The sequence below is a fragment of the Metopolophium dirhodum genome, chromosome 3, assembly GCF_019925205.1.
Source record: "Metopolophium dirhodum isolate CAU chromosome 3, ASM1992520v1, whole genome shotgun sequence".
Classification (NCBI taxonomy): Eukaryota; Metazoa; Arthropoda; class Insecta; order Hemiptera; family Aphididae; genus Metopolophium; species Metopolophium dirhodum.
The window spans coordinates 31689101-31708883 of NC_083562.1; the positions used below are offsets into that span (position 1 = coordinate 31689101).

General features: G+C 28.1%; 1 protein-coding gene across 1 annotated transcript; it reads left to right on the forward strand.

Annotated features, from left to right (window-relative positions):
• The first annotated feature begins 103 nt into the window (after positions 1 to 103).
• On the forward strand, positions 104 to 17717 carry LOC132941449 (uncharacterized). Its single transcript, XM_061009504.1, has 14 exons — positions 104 to 268; positions 342 to 502; positions 563 to 745; positions 10240 to 10456; positions 10539 to 10753; positions 10828 to 11010; positions 11394 to 11541; positions 11625 to 11813; positions 12132 to 12223; positions 12383 to 12776; positions 13030 to 13244; positions 15188 to 15373; positions 16266 to 16407; positions 17327 to 17717. The coding sequence occupies exons 1-14, from the start codon at positions 262 to 264 to the stop codon at positions 17479 to 17481; spliced, it is 2487 nt and encodes an 828-aa protein (XP_060865487.1). The 5' UTR covers positions 104 to 261; the 3' UTR covers positions 17482 to 17717.
• The last annotated feature ends 2066 nt before the right edge of the window (positions 17718 to 19783 follow it).

Here is a 19783-nt window from a genome sequence, read left to right on the forward strand (position 1 = left end):
GATTATGCACATAATCTTACCTTTCCTACCGGGTCATTATTTTAATACCTCAAGGTGGGGTCAGTTTCAAAACTTGTTTTTAATAGATACGTAGAAGTAAAGAACCAGTTATTCGGCTAATGGTGAACAAGGTTCATCTTAGCAACTGGCAAGTATTATTTACTAAATTAATATATTATAGTAGTTATTTTATTCAGTTGAACTTATGCATACTTCTGTGTGTCTTATAACTTTTTAAAATTCATAAAACCTTTGGATACAATGAAAGGCAAGTGCTTAAACTGTTAACTCAGAATAACTTTTTCAATTTTTAAATACTATATTTTTACTTTTGGTTTTAGATTTATTTTTTTTTAATGTTTGTTCGGTCTTGGCTGTAGTAGTACTTTCTGCTACTACTAAATCTCAAGTTAATGCTAATGCAAGAGACAAATTACTTACTCAAAAAGTGTCTGATAATAATGTACCAGATTTTCATGCTTTTAATTGGAGACTATGCAAAGTACTTATACAATTTAAAAGTGATTATCATGATAATCAAATTAATTTTCTCAATCAATAGGCTTTGCACGATGTTGAGAAGAATAATGCAGTTATATCTTCTATAAGTATTAAGTTGGTGCTGTTGATGCTATATGAAGGAGCTCTAGGAAATACAGCTAAACAGATAGAACAAGTTGTTGGAATAAGTGGTCTTAAGCAAAATATAAGAGAACGTTATTCACAAAAATTGCAATCATTACAAGTAAATTGTTGATTTAACATGATTATTACATCTTAGATATTCAAATAACCCAACTTTTTTATTTTGAAATAAAATAGTACTAATATGTAATGTTTTTTAATCAGTTAACACTAATATTCAAAAAAGAAAGTTGATATTTTTCTAATGTTTAATTATAACATAACACGCCACTGTCAATGCAATCTAATACTGTACCATAGGTGAGGGATGCCAGAACAAGTCTCATTCTGTACTATATTAATTTAGTTATTTAGAGATAGAATTGTTTAAAACAAATTTGTTAGCAAGTAGCAACAATATTCTTGTTGAAGGCCGTCTCGCACGTATATTATGTGGATCTGTTGTCTTCGTCTTACAAACGAGTAACAGCAAATTTACGTTCAGTAGTTCTCATTTGACTTGTTAATATTTTGTTATTTTAGTGAATTCACTTATTAACCTAATGGTAATTGGTAACAACATATTCTATTTAATGTTTCTATGATTTTTAATTTTGAAGTGAGATAACTTATGAGCATGTATATCTACCATAGAATATGTTGTTAGTTGTTACCTTTAAGTTCGGTACTTTAGTGATATGTAAATTCACCCTCATGGTCTCATATTAATTAACTAAATTAATTGAGTACTGTTAAATGTTAATTTGCTATGTTAGTCACATGTAAGACGGAGAACGCTTACGGGTGTCTTAGGACCTCTTGTCCTCTTAAGAGGTAGTCGTACTCACATGTGTTGTCTCCGTCTTACACACGGACGACAACAAATTTTCGTTTGCCAGTTTCAATAGTGTGATTAGTGTATATGTGCTGTTAGTTTTGATATTAGAGTGAATTTTCAATTTACCTATTATTGAATCTAACCCGTTCAGTTCATTTTGGCCGACGGCTGACGTCAAAAACTACATAGGTACACAGTTTGTATTACTTTACATTTTAAGATAGTAATCATAACGTTCGCCGTCGGCCAAGATGAACTTGACGGGTTATAATAACATTGTCTGTGTTGTCTCGTTCAGTCGCGTAATTTGGTTATGTTTGTGGTGGTGGGGGGATTGAAACATTTGCCCCCCCACTACTCACAAAAAAAAATTAGTTTATATCATAAAAACCTCTCAGTGCAACCATTGTGATTTGTAATCCGTATAATGTAAATAGGGTACATGTATAAATGCATGCATACATGAAAATAAATAATTACATACTATTTAATAAAGTTTTGAATGTACCTACTTTTTCGAGTAGATTCGTGGAATAATCCGGCGTAGATGTAAAATACTCAAAATTGCAATCTTCAAAAGGTTATAACCTTGGAACTAAGTCCGACCAATAAATTCTGATTGCACTTTTGTAATTATCTCGTTGAAATATACCTATTACTTATAGGTTTCCGAAAAAGATTCCCAAAAATTGGGATAAACTGCATTATTTCAATATAATATGTGTGCAATATTATATTTGCAATCGTGATAAGTGTTAAGAGTTTATTACGAAATAATATTATCTTAGTTACAGCTACCATAGGGGATTTGGGTTTTTATTTGTAGTTTCTATAAAATATACTATATTAGTACCAATAAATTATGTAAATATGGTTCTCCAGTTAAAACAAAATGTCATGAGAGGGATAAACTTAAGTAAGAATATTATATTTTCAATTTGTGATGTTCATATTGCACACACCCCCGTATCTTGCTTGAAAATAAAAATAAATGTATGCACAAATAATGTTTTTACCTAAAAGTGTGATATTAAGTCAATTTTCTCTAATATAAAATCGAACAGAACACAATTGAAACGAATTTGTTAAGACTGAGATAAAGAGGACGTAGTACATTACACGGGAATTCGTTGTCTGTCTTACAAATAACAATTTCGTAGGTAACAAAAAATGTACGCTCAGCAGGTTATGTTCAGCTTCGTTAGTTTAAAAATTCGATCTACTATGAAATTTGACGGCAAGAACATTATCTGTGTTTGTATTTGGGTTTCTTACGATAGTTCAATTTTTAGGGGTTATGAAAATTTTTAATTTACGCTATATTATAAACTCAAAACTTGCTAAAAAATTTGAACCATCGTATAAAACCCACTTACTAACACGGATAATGTTTTTACCGTTAAGTTTCATAAAAGGTCGATTCACTCTAATTTTTAAACAAACGAAGCTAACTATCTGATCGTAAATTTGCCATGTTACACACTTGTAAGGTTATATAACAAAACCTAACCTATAACAAATGCCAGTGTTACGTCCTCTTAATAACATGTTTTATTGTTATAACTTTTGGCGCCATACACTAGAATTTTGAAAACTTATTGTTTTATTGTTTAATTTTAGTATTTTTAATACTAGAAAATTACCGGGTTTGAATATATCCTGGTTTTTAAAGTTTTATGTTTTAAACAATGGAAGAACCGGTTTGAATCATATAAACCAGTTCTAAACGTACATCTTAACCCTGTTTCTAATAATAGTTTAAATATCGGAAAAATCAACTATAGTAATAATTTATTTAAATATGCATTATCTACTAGTGGTTCATAATTTGTGTTAGTGGTGGAATACATGTTTTGCAAACAATTTTTCAGGTACATTTCATAAAAAGAACTCAAAATTGGTAATTTTTTGGTCATATTATTATCAGTACAGTTTTTTTATAAGTTATTTCTGTATTAATAAGTTATCGGCATAGAGGTTATACTACTAGACCATTGATTAACCGGCTGTGTGACGGGGAGTATAAGACCATTCCCTCGGGGGTTTTTACACCTTTAGCCATGTGTCGCGAGGGCGGCTCCTTCACGCCTTTACGACGCGGTCACATCCCTCCGACGGGTTTCGTCAGGGCGCCCTGGCACCAAGCTGACGGTCCCCCGCCGGCTGCTCTCGTACGAGATAGATCGGTGGGTTTCGTTTAACCGCGTCGGCGAGCGCTGGATTCGACCCAGTCAAATTCCTCCCCTTCTACTAAGGCGCTACTCCCGACAATACTACTAGACCAGTGTTCTTAAACTTTGTCATGGGGCCCCCTAATTTTAATGTAAAACTGTCAAGGCCCTTAATCAAAACCATTAATTAGTTTTTCTTAATAATGTACTAAAATTACATGTACTATTTCAAACAGATAAATTATTGACAATGATTAATGATATTGTCGGTAATTTAACTAAAATCTAAATAACCTACTCTACTTAATTTTAAGTCGAGAATAATTATGGTTTTTTTATATAAAACGCTTAAGAGGACGCAACACTGACCCGCATGTGTAACATACCAAATTTACGCTCAGAAATTCAAGTTTTATGCCGTTAGCTTGAACATTAGAGTGAATCGACTTATTATGAAACTTGATGGTAAGAACATTATTTGTGTTTTGTTGGAAGTTTTTTTGTGATAATTCAGTTCTTAAGTGAGTGATGAGCATTTTAAATTTACATTTATTATACACGCTATAACTCACTTAAAAACTGAATTATCAAAAACGATCAACAAAACAGATAATGTTCTTACCACCAAGTTTTATAATAGGTCGATTCACTCTAATTTTTAAGCTAACGGCATAAAACTTCAATTTGGTATGTTGCGCGTTTGTAAGACGGATACAACACATGCAGTGCGTCCTCTTAAAGAAAATAGTTTAAATAAAAAAAATATTTTTCGACTCTCCAATAATAAAGTCACGGCCCCCAGTTTGAGAAGCACTTTACTATAGGCAAGTAAATTGAATGCGTGTATGGGAAGCGTAACAACATAGAGGACGCTTTTTGATTACTCGATTACTCAATATGTTGGTAGTGCGGGGCAGAGCCATGGCAATCAATAGCAGCGCTCTTGGCAAAATAAAAATTTGCGCCCCCTCCCCCCCCCAAAAAAAAAAAATAATTTAACTTATTTACTAATAAGCATAATCAATGTTTACTTTGAAGCTTAAGAGTTAATAATTAAAATAACAACATTTTAAGAATATTTCAAATTCAAAATAAAGATAATAATAACGAAGTTAGTTGATTTGTATTACCTACTTTGATATGACTTTTATAACAAATTCTTAAAAACCGTACCACATAAACAAGAATCCTATAAAAAATTTAAATAAAATAATACAAATAATACTTTAAATTAAATAGAATTTAGTACAACATATTTATTAAGATTTAGCCCCGTTAATTTTAAAATTAGAGTGAATTGATGAAAAAAAAACCTTTTATAAAATTTAAAGTTAAGAATGTTATCTTGGGCATCTCATCAGCTTTTTGTTATATTTTAGTTTTAAAGTGAATTATGAGTATTTTAAAATTGTAAATTGTTTATACATCTTTTAATGCTCATAACTCGATTTCAAATTAAAATTTAACAAAAGGCCCATGAGATGCCCTAGATAACATTCTTAACTTTAAATTTTATAAACGGTCAATTCACTCAAATTTTAAAATTAACGGGGTTAAACGTGATCTGCTGAGCGTAAAATTTGCTATGTCATATACGTGTAAGACGGAGACAACATGTTCGGGTGCGACGTCCTCTTAAACAAATTTAACTTTTCTGGCTTTTTTGGAAGCAAATTTTTCGATGATTGATGTCTAGTCATATACACATGTGCACATATACACATATTACAGTCGTTCTATTTTTATTATTATCGGCCACAGGAAACACATTAATATTTCCTGCGGTTTGTATACGTGTAGAAATATATACATTGTTATAAATAAAATATATATATTACTTAACGATATAATTCGGTAGGTACCGGTTATCGTCAATCGTCGTGAATGAAAATTAATTTCAATATAAAGCATATTATCTAATATGTAGATAACCTGGACCACTTGGTGAACGTATAGTGCAAATATTCGCGAGATGTTTTTTGTGAACTAAGTTAAGTAGGTAATATATTTTTATATTCATGGTCATAGTCATGACTCATGGTTAAAACCAATTATTATGTATCAGACATCAGTAACAACAATTATTTACTGTTCTATAGCGTAGGTTTCATTATTAATGATTTCTTTAAATTAAAGATCAAACAATCGAACTCATTAATTATTGTCGTACGATCATTGATTAAGTTCTTCTATTCCGAATTGACTATTAATCAAGCCAATTGTGGTAATCAAAAATACAAACTCTATGTATTTTTTGTCACGCCTGCACAGAAAGTTTAGTTTTCGATGACGGTTGAAGCGACTTGAAAATAGCTCACTTCCCGCCCTTGCCACACAATATACTATTTCTTATAAGTTATAATAAATAAGCTGGACGGGATACAGAAACCGAGCAGGGTATACTCGTCAAGTTCGATTATTTTGATGGAAATCTATAAGTTTAATACGTCACTATAGTTGAAAAATTATTTTAAACAGTACTAGATTAAAAATGTCTTATTTATTTTTCAACGACTATCCGTGGTTTATTTATTATTTGGAGAAAAGATATGAACTATTGAAAATATTAAATACCTACCTAATCTGTATACGTAACACAGTAAGCTGACTGACTGGCAACGCTAAGCTCAAACCATTGGACGGGTCAGGCTAACGTTTGGCATACAGATAGCTATTATGATGTAGGCGTCCGCTAAGAAAGGATTTTTGGAAATTCAACCCCTAAAGGGGAAAATAAGGGGTTGTAAGTATACAACAGTGACGCCATTTATTAAGCAATATCTAATTTAAATATACAACATTGGTTTTAATATACAAAACGTACGTACTTGATATTTGAAATAGTGGTTCCTTTAATGATCTAGATGTGTAATAAGAAATGATTTTCTGATATTCATAGTTTAAAGAGGTGGTCAAACAGGGATCTTAATATTCACCGTGGAAATTGAAACTTTTTTTTTTTGTTTATTAATGGTTGCCTTTGGTTGCAGGTTATATATACGAATTATTTCACAAAGCTAGGTACAATTACGCCGATTTGTCTGTAAAAATAAAATGAAATAAATTAAAATAAAATATATTAATATATGAATATTAAACACTCCTAAAAAATCGGGATGATCAACTATGACTATTTCAGGTAGGTACACTGTATAAACATTTTTTTCAAATACAAATATATACTACCTATATATAGTAATATAGGTTTTATTTTAGTACGAATGTAAATTCCCACACGAGATATAGCAGGTAAAAATCACACCCGGGTATGCATACGTAAGTTCCCACACGAAAAAAAATTACACCGAATGCAAACTTCCTTCCCACTTTATTCAGACTTAGGACTGACATCTTAAATATAGTTGGTTTGGTTAAAATATGTTTGTTTTTGTGTTGCAAAAAAAAGTACAATTAATTTTTTAATTAAATCTAGTCCAAATATACAATAAAAATTAATAATATAATGTGTAGATGGTCCACATATTATTTGTATAGGTACAAAATAACAATAGTTATAATTATAACAATAGTAATAGAAAAAATTAAATTTTATTTTATTTGGCTTATTGCGAAAGCTCAAACCCTTCACATAGTCATACTGTGTAATTATTTTTAAGTTATGATCTGATATTTTGTTATTGATATAGTTTCTCCCCCTAGTATTTGGGCTAATGCTAGTTCTGATACAAACGCTTGCGAAAGTACAAATAATATGTGAACCAACACCTACACAGTACACATTATATTATTAATTTTTATTATATATTTGAACCAACGACGTTTTAGTTGTCAGTCCTAAGTCTGAATAAATTTTCGTGTGGGAACTTACGCACGGGTGTATTTTTTTCCGTGAGGGAACTTACATATGTACCCGCTTACCTGCTATATTTCATGTGGGAACTTACTAAACCCCTTATTTTATCGCCCACCTCGTTGTGTCCTACCTGATAATATACTGTTCACATAACCATAAGCGAGTCTCACGGGCAACGCCAAGCGGGATGACTAAAAATTAAAATATAATATTATGATTTTCCTTCCATACGCACAGCGAATTATACCCTAAAGGAGTCAACTTATCAACATTTTTTCCCAGGCAACGCCGGGTTATTCAGCTAGTAACTTATATACAAAGTACTGTATAGCCTCGATTTACGATCTGTGTAAATTCAGTGCTTGGAAGGAACTCGTTCCTGTGATTTCGTTCAATGTTCAGGAACTTTCATGTGAAGGAAAATATTAGAATTTTGTTCATTTTTTAGATGGACAAGAATGATTTTATTTGTTCTTTTTTTCGTTCATCTATTTTCAAACTAAAACAGGGAATTTAAATAATTTTAGGCCAAAACTGTTATTATAATTTTTATTTTTAGATATTAAGTCAGTCACGGCGTTCTTACCGATCTTAACTTGTATTAAATAAAATAATAAAACATTTCAAAAACAAATACCTAATTAACCAATTTATTACTACACATTATTATCTAATATAATTTTAAAATTATTGAGGAACGAATTATGTTCTTTAAGCCTCAAACTAGAAACGGTTTAGTTCTTTTTTATTAACAAGTAAAGGTGAACTAATTGCTTTTTAAAGGAACTTTCCAACTACTGTAGTTCAATGAATCTAGGAAAAAAATCCCCAAAGCTTACCTAACTGTGGGTTACAGCTTTTGTAGCTGTTGGGTATAGCTGTCAAAAATAATAATTAGTTATAGTAAAAATATATAAAATTTGAATGATAATTATTATATTATTATAATATTGAAAAATAGGTACATATTATATTATATGATATTGCTATATACATTTTTATTTATTTATTTATAAACGAATAGGTATACCCTTTGGTAATAAAAATTAAAAGTACAGTAAGTTGAATCTCAATTTGACAAATATTATACTGCAACTAAATAACATTATATTATAAATGTATTAATATTTTTTAAAATTAATCGTATTCTTGTTTATGAATCCTAACATCTTAAATGATTTTTTAACTATAATTAAAAGTAATAACTAATAACTTTATCTAGATGAAAAAAAGTAATAACACTGCAATTATTTATAATTAGCGGGAGGTAATTTCGACGACTATATAAGTAACAAATTTGTTTAGATTTTACTGTAAAATTAAAGTATGATTTAATAGACAATCATATTATATAGCCCACTCCAAAAACTATTTCTATATACGCGACTGGAGTGGAATGACTTCTTCTACAATTTAAAGTTAAGATTATTATCTATGCAATATCTTAGGCTTTATATTATATTTTAATTTTAAAGCGAGTTATGAGTATTTTATGATGTACATTTATATATATAAGTATTTGTTTTGGGGATTTTGGATTTTACTTCCGGGGATTTTTTTCGATTACCAGTTAACAATATCAGAGATGTATTCGACGGGAGGATGTTGGGGAAAAACTCCTTATGTTTTTTTAGTAAATCCTGCAAGAACGTCTTAAAGATCATGGAAACTACCTATCAAAGAAATTCAAATTAAATATATACGAGGTCAGAATTCCTAAATTTCAAGAGCATTGACAGCAATACAGTCATATGCAAAACCAACTTTTGATACCTCTACCCAGAGCCGTGCAAGGGGGGGGGGGGGCAATTGCCCCCGGGTGCCGTAGTTTTGTAAAAGTAAGGGGGTGCCTTTATTTGTGCCTAATATGCTACCTGTGGCCCAAATTGTAGGGAAGGGGCGCGAATTGCCCCGGGGTGCTGAATTGCTTGACACGGCTCTGCCTCTACCTAGGGTATACCTTACCACTATAAAAAAAAAATAGTACCTATAGTACCTACACAACACGATGGATTGATATTTGATATTAATCCTGAATTAAGTTTATGATAAAATCAATTTTGTTGTTCTTGGTGTAAGTTGTGCAACTCAAAAACGAATAACCTTAAATACTTGAAATATTCACTAAATGTTACCATTATCTTTTTCTGTACATAATAGAATTTTCAAATATTTTTACTCAGATTTTTTTTTATAAATGTTGATATAATACATTAGGTATTGTATAGTTTTATGCTTGGTTTGCAAAGTATTTTAAATTAGAAATTCATAGAATAATTTTTTTTATATCTAAGATTTGAAAATTTAAAACAAAATTACTCTCAAGTTTTCCAACCTTTGACAAGTAAAAAAAGTATGAGTGATTAAAGTTAATTGTTTTATGATATTGGATATTCATTCGTAAATAAACAATTTCTCATTGAACAATTATCTTATTTTGTTAAAATTCAAAAACAAATACTCGTAAATACTTTAAATTTTCAACAAATATTTGTATTACCATTTTCTATAATTTAAAAATAGTTTTACTCTTTCTGAGCTTTATAGGTATTTTCAATTTTCAATTTATTTTTCCCATAAAAATCGATAAAAAATATTTTGCTAGGTTAAATAGCTTACATTTTATTTTCAAATTTGAATGAATTTAGATACTAAATGAAGAATAACAACAATTGTTTAGTTATTTATTTGTAACATTGGCTTTACTGTTTTACAACTTACATACATTTTTACTTTTTAATTTTTATTGAGTTGTATAATTGATTAGTGTAAAATTTTAATGTTTTCCTCAGAGTCATGGTAAAGATGATTATGAATTGGATATTGGCACTAAATTGTTTATGGATGTATCAGTTCAACCAAAACCTGATTTCATAGAAACTATATCTAGGTGGTATAATTCAAGTTTAGAGGTGGTTGATTTTAGTAAACCAGTAAATGCTGTAAATTTAATAAATCAATGGGCAGAAATCCTTACTCATGGGCGTATTCAACAACTAATATCTGAAGGTTTGTATCTAACTATAATATGATTAATGCTATGTATATTATGAGATTTAATTACAAAATTAAAATGTTATGTTTATTTTAGCCGAAACCAAAGAAAGTACAGTTCTTCTTTTATTGAATGCTATATATTTTAAAGGATATTGGACAACTCCATTTAATAAAGATCTTACCAAAAGGGGTGCATTTTATTTAAACTCAAAAACTGCTGTTGATGTTCAATTAATGACTGTTTATAGCAATTTTAAATTATCTACTATAGAATCACTTAATGCTAGAATAATTAGTTTACCATATCAGGTAAAATGTGATTTTTAACATTACATTTGTATATTATTTAGTAATTACCTACTTACTTGACAATATTTTTATAGGGAAACAAATTTGTTATGTATATAATATTGCCCGATGAAAATGGTTTAGATGATCTAATTAATAAAATTAATCCATCATTATTGGGTGAATCAATAAAAAATATGAAGATGTTTCCTACAAAAGTTGTGTTACCGAGATTTAGTTTTGAATATACATCAATTCTTGGACCATTATTACAAAAGGTTAGATTTTTTTTAAAACAGTATATTTTTATTCTAGTTATCTGTGTTTAGAAAGGTAAAGTAAGATTTTTGAGAAGAAAAATTTGATATGTATCGATTAGGAATAGTTACATATCAACTACTATCGAAGTCTGATACAGGTTGGTATGTATCCCTGGTATACTGCACGTAGCACGTGCAACTTCTTGAATGCTCAAAATTGATCTGATACTTATCTATACACTCCAATTTCTTTCTTGAAAATCTTGCAGGTAATTAAAGGACCTGTATAATAATCAAATTAAAATAATGATGTTTTGTATTTGTATTTATACAGGTAATTTAGTTACTTTGATAGTAATAATGTATTATTAAACTTAACTAATATATTTTTATATTAATAGTTAGGTATTACCGATATGTTTGGACAAAATGCAAATTTAACAAATTTAGGTAATGATGGCCAATTTGGTAGTCTTATTGTGTCTAATATACTTCAAAAAGCTGGACTCGAAGTAAATGAACAAGGAAGTACCGCTCATGCAGCTACTGGTTTGTTTTAGTTAATAATTATAAAATATTAATTGAATTATGTGTATATAGGTAAAATTAAAAATTTGTATTTTAAATTATAGAAGTTGAATTAGATCACCGTTTCGGGGAACCAACTGAAGTTTATTTTGAAGTCAATAGACCATTTTTATTCTTGATAGAAGATATTACAATGGATACCATAGTATTTGTTGGACAAGTTATGAATCCACTTTCACAGGGCTCGCCTGTAGTGTCTATTCCACCGGTTAAGACTAGAACTCCAATAAAATGTAAATTTATAATTTTAAATTTTAAAAATGATCAATTACAATTTTAGGCTTAGTTATAAGAGATCTTTGACCCCTTCAAAATATTTTGGTTGTATTATCGAGTATATTAAAAAAAATTATATTTTCCAGTTTTATAATTAATAGGACTCATTAATATTTAAATTCCAATACCAGGAACAAACATTATTCTGATCAAGTGGCTTTTAGATTTTTTTTATTTCAAGGAATAATGAGTTTGGGTTATAAATATGTTCCATTGTTCCCAACCACCACCAGATTTAAAAATATGAAATACATTATATGCATTATATATTATAGCCGTTGGAAACATTGAGTTGAAAATGAAAAGTAATTTTGAACAAGAGATTGACTTCCAGCGGTTTAGTTATTTTGACACAGAACTATTTCAAGTAAGTATTTTTTATTATTTAAATATTTAACGTTTTACATATACATATTATTCATTATTGGTACTTCAATAAATTGTAATTAGTATTTTTATTTTTTATTATATTATTAATATAAATATTAATAAATATTATTATATTTTTTGTTTTTAATTTGCATAGGAACTTAGCTCAAATCAACCAAATTCAAATGTTGTAGTTTCTCCAGCTAGTATTAAAACCATGTTAACATTATTATCGGAAGGTGCTCGTGGAGATACTTTGGATCAATTAAATAGTGTATTACGTTTACCAACTGACCAATCAACATTTCATAATGTATTACATGCAAATCAATTGTCTATGGAGAGTAGTCTAATTGATTTAGTGGTTGTCAACAACATCTTTGTTAAGAACAAAAACAGTATATCTAACTATTTCAAAGAGACGGCCCAAGATAAATACTCAGCTAATATAACTGAAATTAATCTTCTTAATATTGAAGCATCAGTTAAAATGATCAATAAACAAATTTCTGATGTTACACAAGGACTTATAAACAGTGTAATTTCTACAGGTAAGTGTGTTTTTGTATTTAAAATGTTAAGTCTTTTCAAAATATTAGCATTATTTTAGTGTTTAGTACAAAATCACACAACTATAGATTCTGAGCATTGATTTTAAAATTATGTGTGTTTTTTTTTATTTATTTTTAAGTCTGAAGGCACAATAGTAGAAAAAATGCTTTGGTTTTCAACCAAACTATGGCTTTTTTATTTTTCAATTGTTTGATGTTTAAAGAATTTGGTACATTTAAAATTATTTTACAGATGATTTTGATGGAAACACTGAACTTTTATTGACAAATGTACTTTATTTCAAAGGAGATTGGTTAGTGAAATTTAATGAAAATAGCACTAAAAAACAGTGTTTTTACACAAAACCTAGTATGTGCATTGAAGTCAGTATGATGAATTTAAAAAACCAACTAGGATATGCGTACATACCAGATATTAAGGCCCAAGTTATTGAACTGCTTTACAAGGTGATTAAATATTACAAATAAGTAATAAAATTGGGTAAAAAAACTTTATTAGGATAAAAAATGTGATAAATCACTGATAAAAAATAAGTGATAAAAAATTGAAAATAATTTAGAGTTAAAATACTAGAGTTTTTCACTGGAAATCAAATTGGCTAAAATTCATATAAACAGTAAAAAGTTAATGTTTTTTTATTTAAAAAAGACATCAAAAATCGTATTTTTTAATTTTTTACAAGGAAAATGTAGTTTTAAAAAAAATTGTGTTTAGTATTAATAAAATTGAATGCAATTCTAATTATTTATTAATTTTAGTAAAAAATAATGAATTCTATTTTAAAATTTAAAATAGGTAATATTAGTTATTTAAAAATTATATAACTAACAAAAAATGCTACCCTGGAACGACCTTAGTTAGTATAGCAACCAAGAAGGTGGACTTTGTTTCTGATCACTCCAGGGATAGTTGCATGTAATAACACAGACTACTTATGTAGTCTGGTAATAATATCATATCATTCAGAATTTATTAAAAATCAACATTTTCTGATAAAGATTAAGTGTAATTTTTAAAACTTTTAAAATTTATTTATCTTGTAGATATTTATAAATTTGATGTGGTCATTTATGGGGTTAGTGGAAAACTTAAGATATGTTTTCTCCCTATTAATTATGTTTTAATTAAATTTAATTATTTATACAGATTATGGTCTTGTTATGCATTAAAAGTAACCAATATTTTAGAAAAATTAGTTTTTGCACTATAATTTATTAAATGATTTATGTATAATATTATGACTAAAGTGGTTTTCTAGCATTTATCTTGCATTCCCAACTCCATTGATTGACAACACCATTGATTTAAATTCTAAGTAATGCAAATACCTAATAACCGGGATCTATCCTGTTCAAAGTTTTAGCGTTTAAGAAATGCCAGAAATCCCATGGCCATGGGCATAAGCCTGCTTATATTATTGTAGAACCAATTACCTAAAGTAATCTATATCTACATTTTTTTTATTTAAATAGAAAGTTTACAATATTTTAGCATTTTTAGTATTTGTACAATAAGCAATAATAATTAACATGATTTACTTAGTATGAGGCGGTTGTCTGTCCGGCAGCAGAACCTTCAATAATATCTACTTATAAACATATCTACTTAGTCTAAACTTAAAAACATAATATGAGTTGGTTTGTTAAAAGAAAAAGGGTTTAGAGAATGTTATTGAAATGTAATGTGGAATTAAAATTTATAAATAATTTGCATATAATATAGTTAGTAGTTACAACAATATTGTTGATTAGTCTAGTCTAGGGCAGAGGACTTGTAGCATTTGCATATTTGTTTTGATCAGTTTCAAATATGTTTCACGCTTTCACAAAGCTAGTTTTAAAATTTTATTTTGCATATAAATGCATATTTTGAATTTTTTTTTGTTTTTAGGACACATTTCATCCATTTAATACTTTTGGAGTAATATTTTAATTTAATTAATAATTTTATAAATTTTTTACTTCACTGATGTCTTTATGTTAAATTATACAAACAAATTATAGATATTTTTGTTGAATAATATGGTATTTAACTGTCTGCAGGCTCATGTTTTCCCTAGAAACGCTTGAATATAGATAAGACAATACGATTAATTTGACGTATCTTAATTTTAATAGTAGATAGATTATCATGTCATATTGCCAGCATTAAATTTTATTTTTAAAATTTATATTTTGGATATAAATGTATATTTTAGGTATATTTTTTATTTTGCATATAAAAATGCATATTTTGGGTATTCAAAAACATATTTCAATATTTGATGACTTTTTTTGGCTACAAGTTCTCTGCCCTAAATTATTACATATTTACTATAAAAGGTAAATATAAAATGACTAGGTATTATTTCATCATGTGCATTGTTGTTTTATATATGTATATTTTATAGGACAACAATTTTTCTATGCTTATATTATTGCCGGATGAAAATACTTCAACTGTACAAGTATTAAAAGACTCACAACATAATTCTTTTTCTAAAATATTGAATTCAATTGATGAAAGAACTGTCAATTTGTATTTGCCACGGTTCAAAATTGATTTCTCGACAAAGTTACCGTCTGTACTTAAAAAGGTATGAATATAAATATATGGATATTAAAGTTAGAAATTAGAATTTTACCTAGCAGCATATCTGCATTTTTTTTTAGCGGATACCTGTTGATATTGCCGAAATAAAAATAACAAGGTTAGCAAAAATATTTATTGTGTGCCTGTTAATAATATTAATTATTTCTGATGGGTATTTCTTTTGTTATTCCATTTTTTTCTTTACATTCAGTACCTATTTTAAGTTTGAAAAAATATGTTAAGAAAATTTAATTTTTCTTAGTGCTTATTATTCTAGTAAAACCATAATTTAATTTATTGTATGTATTCTAATAATTCTAAATAATTCTGAAAACCTTTTCTAACATAAAAGTAGACATTTTAAACACATTTGTGAATATTTTATACAAATTATTTACACGTATCTTTTAATATATTACTAATAATAAATAATATTGTGGTTTTACTATAATAATATACACTGAATAAAGTATAAATCTAACCTATATCATTTTCAAACTTAAAACTGAATATAAATAAATGAAGTATTAATACACATGGTTCAAATGAATGAGTAAAAAAATGTGCTCTAAAATGATGACACATATTTTTAAGTTTCAACTTTTCATATTATACGATGTGTATTCTGTAATAAGTTTTTCGTTATAACCATTTTTTGTGGTAATTAAAAAATCAAAATGTGTATAAATCAACATTTTCAAAAATTGAAAATTTTATATTCAAAAAATATTTGAAGTATGATTTATTCATTATTTTTTTACTAGCCTCCGCGAAGTAAAAATGTATACGCTTCGGATATGCAGCAATTTGTGTCTCTCATTTGATTGTCCTTCATGTATATTTTATATTTAACATTGTAAAATCTTAATAATATTTGTAATAAATTATATATTTAGATGGGATTAACATCAATCTTTAGTAGTAACGCAAATCTAACATCAATATTTAACCCAGCAAAACAAGTGTTAGTGAAGGATATAACACATAAAGTAACAATTGAAGTCAATGAAAAAGGCTCTAAAGCAGGCGCAGTCACAGGTATTTATATATTAAGGTTATATCTATGTTCATTAATTGTTGTAACTATATATAAATATGTATTGGTAATCAGCAGGGCTCGAGATTTGTAACATTTGCATATTTCTTTCTATAGATCTAGAAATTGTAGCAGAGTAAGCTACAAATTAATTTTATACTAAAAGGAGTTCAGGATACTTTTTGTCCATTTATTTGTTTATTTCATGAGAATTTTGCTATTTTTGGTTTTTTGCAAAAATTAGGCAATTTCCATTGATACCGCTAATTTTCTATGATCATGCCTGAGAATTTCGTTTTGTACCCTTGTGCGGCCTTCTTGTTGTTTAAATGTACACATTTCTCATGGCTAAATTATTTCTGTGACCCATGTATTTTTATGTGATTGCAGTCAGATAACATTTTTTTGGTGTTTTTTCCAAATAAACAGATGATTGAGTGTTACTTTTTTAACTGATACAGTCCCTTACATAGTAAAATCAGCTACAGTAGTTCTTTGTTGTCACGAAAATGATCCATGTTCTGTGTGTGGAACTTTTCTTCATAATGTGGCTGAATGAGTAATGTTATATTCCCAATGTTAAAAAATTATTTACCAAGGTCCAAGTCGTGTCTATATTTTCAAATCTGGAGCCTCACATATATATGTTTGCCCCAGAACCAGTCAATACTCGTTGGCGTACATGAATTAAGCCAGAAAAGTATATATTTTTGCATATTTTGTAACTTTTTATTACATATTATAGAGTATATTTAATAAAGGGGCAGAGAATCTAACCTAGCCTAAATACACCACTTGTCTAGTCATTATTGTCTCCTGTCCATATATCATGTTTTTTTTTTAAACTTATATCATTTTGCACTGATATTAGGTACTTATACAATTATTAATTGATAATGTATTTATGTATTTATTTTGCAGTTGCTTCTGTTATACCTTTGAGTAACATACCTCGACCATCACCAGTGACCGTTCTTATAGATCGGCCTTTTATTTTTTACATTTTTAACCGTGCTACTAAAAATATACTATTCAGTGGCCAAGTATATGATGTAAATAGTAATATTTTAACTTAAGGTAATCAACCCTATTGGATGTGACGGAGACAAACCATTATGATGTCTTGTACCCCGCATCTTTACAATAACTTAATTGATAACCATCATCTAAAGATAATTGTCATTACTTTTATACTAATTAATTTAATTTTTAGTTTTATTCAGTAGATAGTAATATTTGAAATTAATTTGTATAAAATGATTATAAAACTAATTATTGTTTTAAAAATAAAAATTATATGTAATTAATGAAATGCAGTACCTTTCTAATTCCATTTCACGCCTAACCCCTTTCTGAACAGTGAGTACTCACCTCTCGTTTAAAGTTAATCGATGAATTCAATTAATCTAGCAAAAAATGAGCAATTATTATAGAATTGTTCTTATTAATCTATACCTAGCTTTATTCCAGAATAGTTCATATACAATATGTATAGAAAAAAAAGGTGGGCAAGTGGGTGTTGCTCTGCTGACTGCTGTACAGTAGGTTACAAGTAGGTCACTGTAATGGATGGTATAAATTTGAAGTCAATGATAAAATAACATTGCATAAGACAAACAATTCTGAGCGAAGACGGTCAGACAGCAGCGTCAGCCTATGATATCACTAAGTATATTTGATGATATTATTGTGAATAAAGTAATTTATATATTTACATGGAACATTGTTTTAAATTTTCAATCCTTAGCTATAAAAATTGAACATTTTTAAATTTAAAATTTAAGTGTAAATATTTCTGGTTTTCCTAAATTCTATAATAAAAGCAATAGTATTCTATAGTAATGAATGTATTGATTTTACAATGTGTGGTTTTTGTTTTTTTAAATTTTTTTTGTGTGTCATCACGGTTTGGGGCAGTAAAACTGCTTCGATTTTCTTTAACAGTATCTTGTTCGATGGGAATGTGAATCTAGTTGGTGCATTTGGGAGGTCAAAATTTAAAATTCTCAATAGTTTTCAAAAGCACCGAGAAAAACACATAAAAATTAAGGAAAAACGGGAATTTTAACGCAAAATCGGTTTTTCACAAAATTGATTTTGGTTTTTGGTGTAACTCTAAAACAAATGACCGTAGGGACATGAAATTTTGACTGAATGCTTATAATTGCATTTCCTATACACCATAACATTTTCTAAATATTTTGACTCTTTTTGAATTGTTTACGGACTATGTCAGTTTTCAATTTTTTTATTTTTTTTTTCTATAAATATCAATTAAATTTTATCTGTTGAGTAAAAAAGCTTGAAAATTTAATAGAAGGCTCCTAGGTTATTGTTTCAAAGGCAGATGAAAAAAATTAAAAATCCTTAGTCACAGTTTTTACTTATAAGCATTTAAAGTTCAAATTTTGACAAAATACGGAAAAATCACGAAAATCAGCAAATTATTTTGCATTGAGAATATTTATTCATAAAAATTTTTCTTTTTAAATCTAAGATTTGAAAATGTAATATAAGATTACTCATAAGTTTGTCTACCTTTATCAAAAAATAAATGTATATAAGGCTCCTGATATATCGTTCTAATAGCAGTTGAAAAATATTAAAAATACATACGCACAATTTTTTTTTATAATCATTTAAAGTTCAAATTTTGACAACATTTATCAAATTTATAATTTATTAATTATTTTGTAGTTAAAAATGTATAAAATGTTTAACTTTTATGGCTAAGGATTGAAAATTTAAAACAGGGCTCCACGTAAATAGGTTATATATAAATTACTTTATTCACAATAGTATCATCAAATATACCTACTTGGTAATATCATAGGCTGACTGACCGTTTTCGCTCAGAATCGTTTTTCTTATACAATGATATTATATCATTGAATTCAAATTTAACACCATCTATTACAGTGACCCACTTGTAACCTACTGTACAGCAGAGCGACATCCACTTATCACCTTTTTTTATTTCATTAACTTATGAAAATTCTGGTTGGTGTATAATAATTATTATAATATAATTTGTTTTTAACTTTTAAACTATAGAAATAAGCTAGGTTAAGTATTATTTAATCAATTTATCTAATTGTAATGCGTGATATTTTTCTGCAGCAATTGTTGACTTTTGTGTACTCGTTAAGTTTTTGGTGTCTTCACTTCTGCAGTAAAAACCAAGCCCAATTTTAATTCCTACCATTTTTGACAAAAATTATGCGAATTCATTCACTTTCCACATTTCCCGTACCGAGTAACAAGAAAAAAAGTAAACCACAAAACCGAGTTTAAATTTAAGATTTTCAAGGAAGACATTTTAGTGAATTTTTCTTCTTAAAAATATTGACAGAAATAATGTAAGTTCTTACGTTCGAA

Bases quoted from the DNA above. Each gene is read 5' to 3' on its own strand.
- LOC132941449 (XM_061009504.1), top strand. The intron at 10,457-10,538 runs GTTTGTATCTAA...TGTTTATTTTAG, and splicing joins TCAACAACTAATATCTGAAG to CCGAAACCAAAGAAAGTACA. The intron at 11,011-11,393 runs GTTAGATTTTTT...TTATATTAATAG, and splicing joins TTGGACCATTATTACAAAAG to TTAGGTATTACCGATATGTT.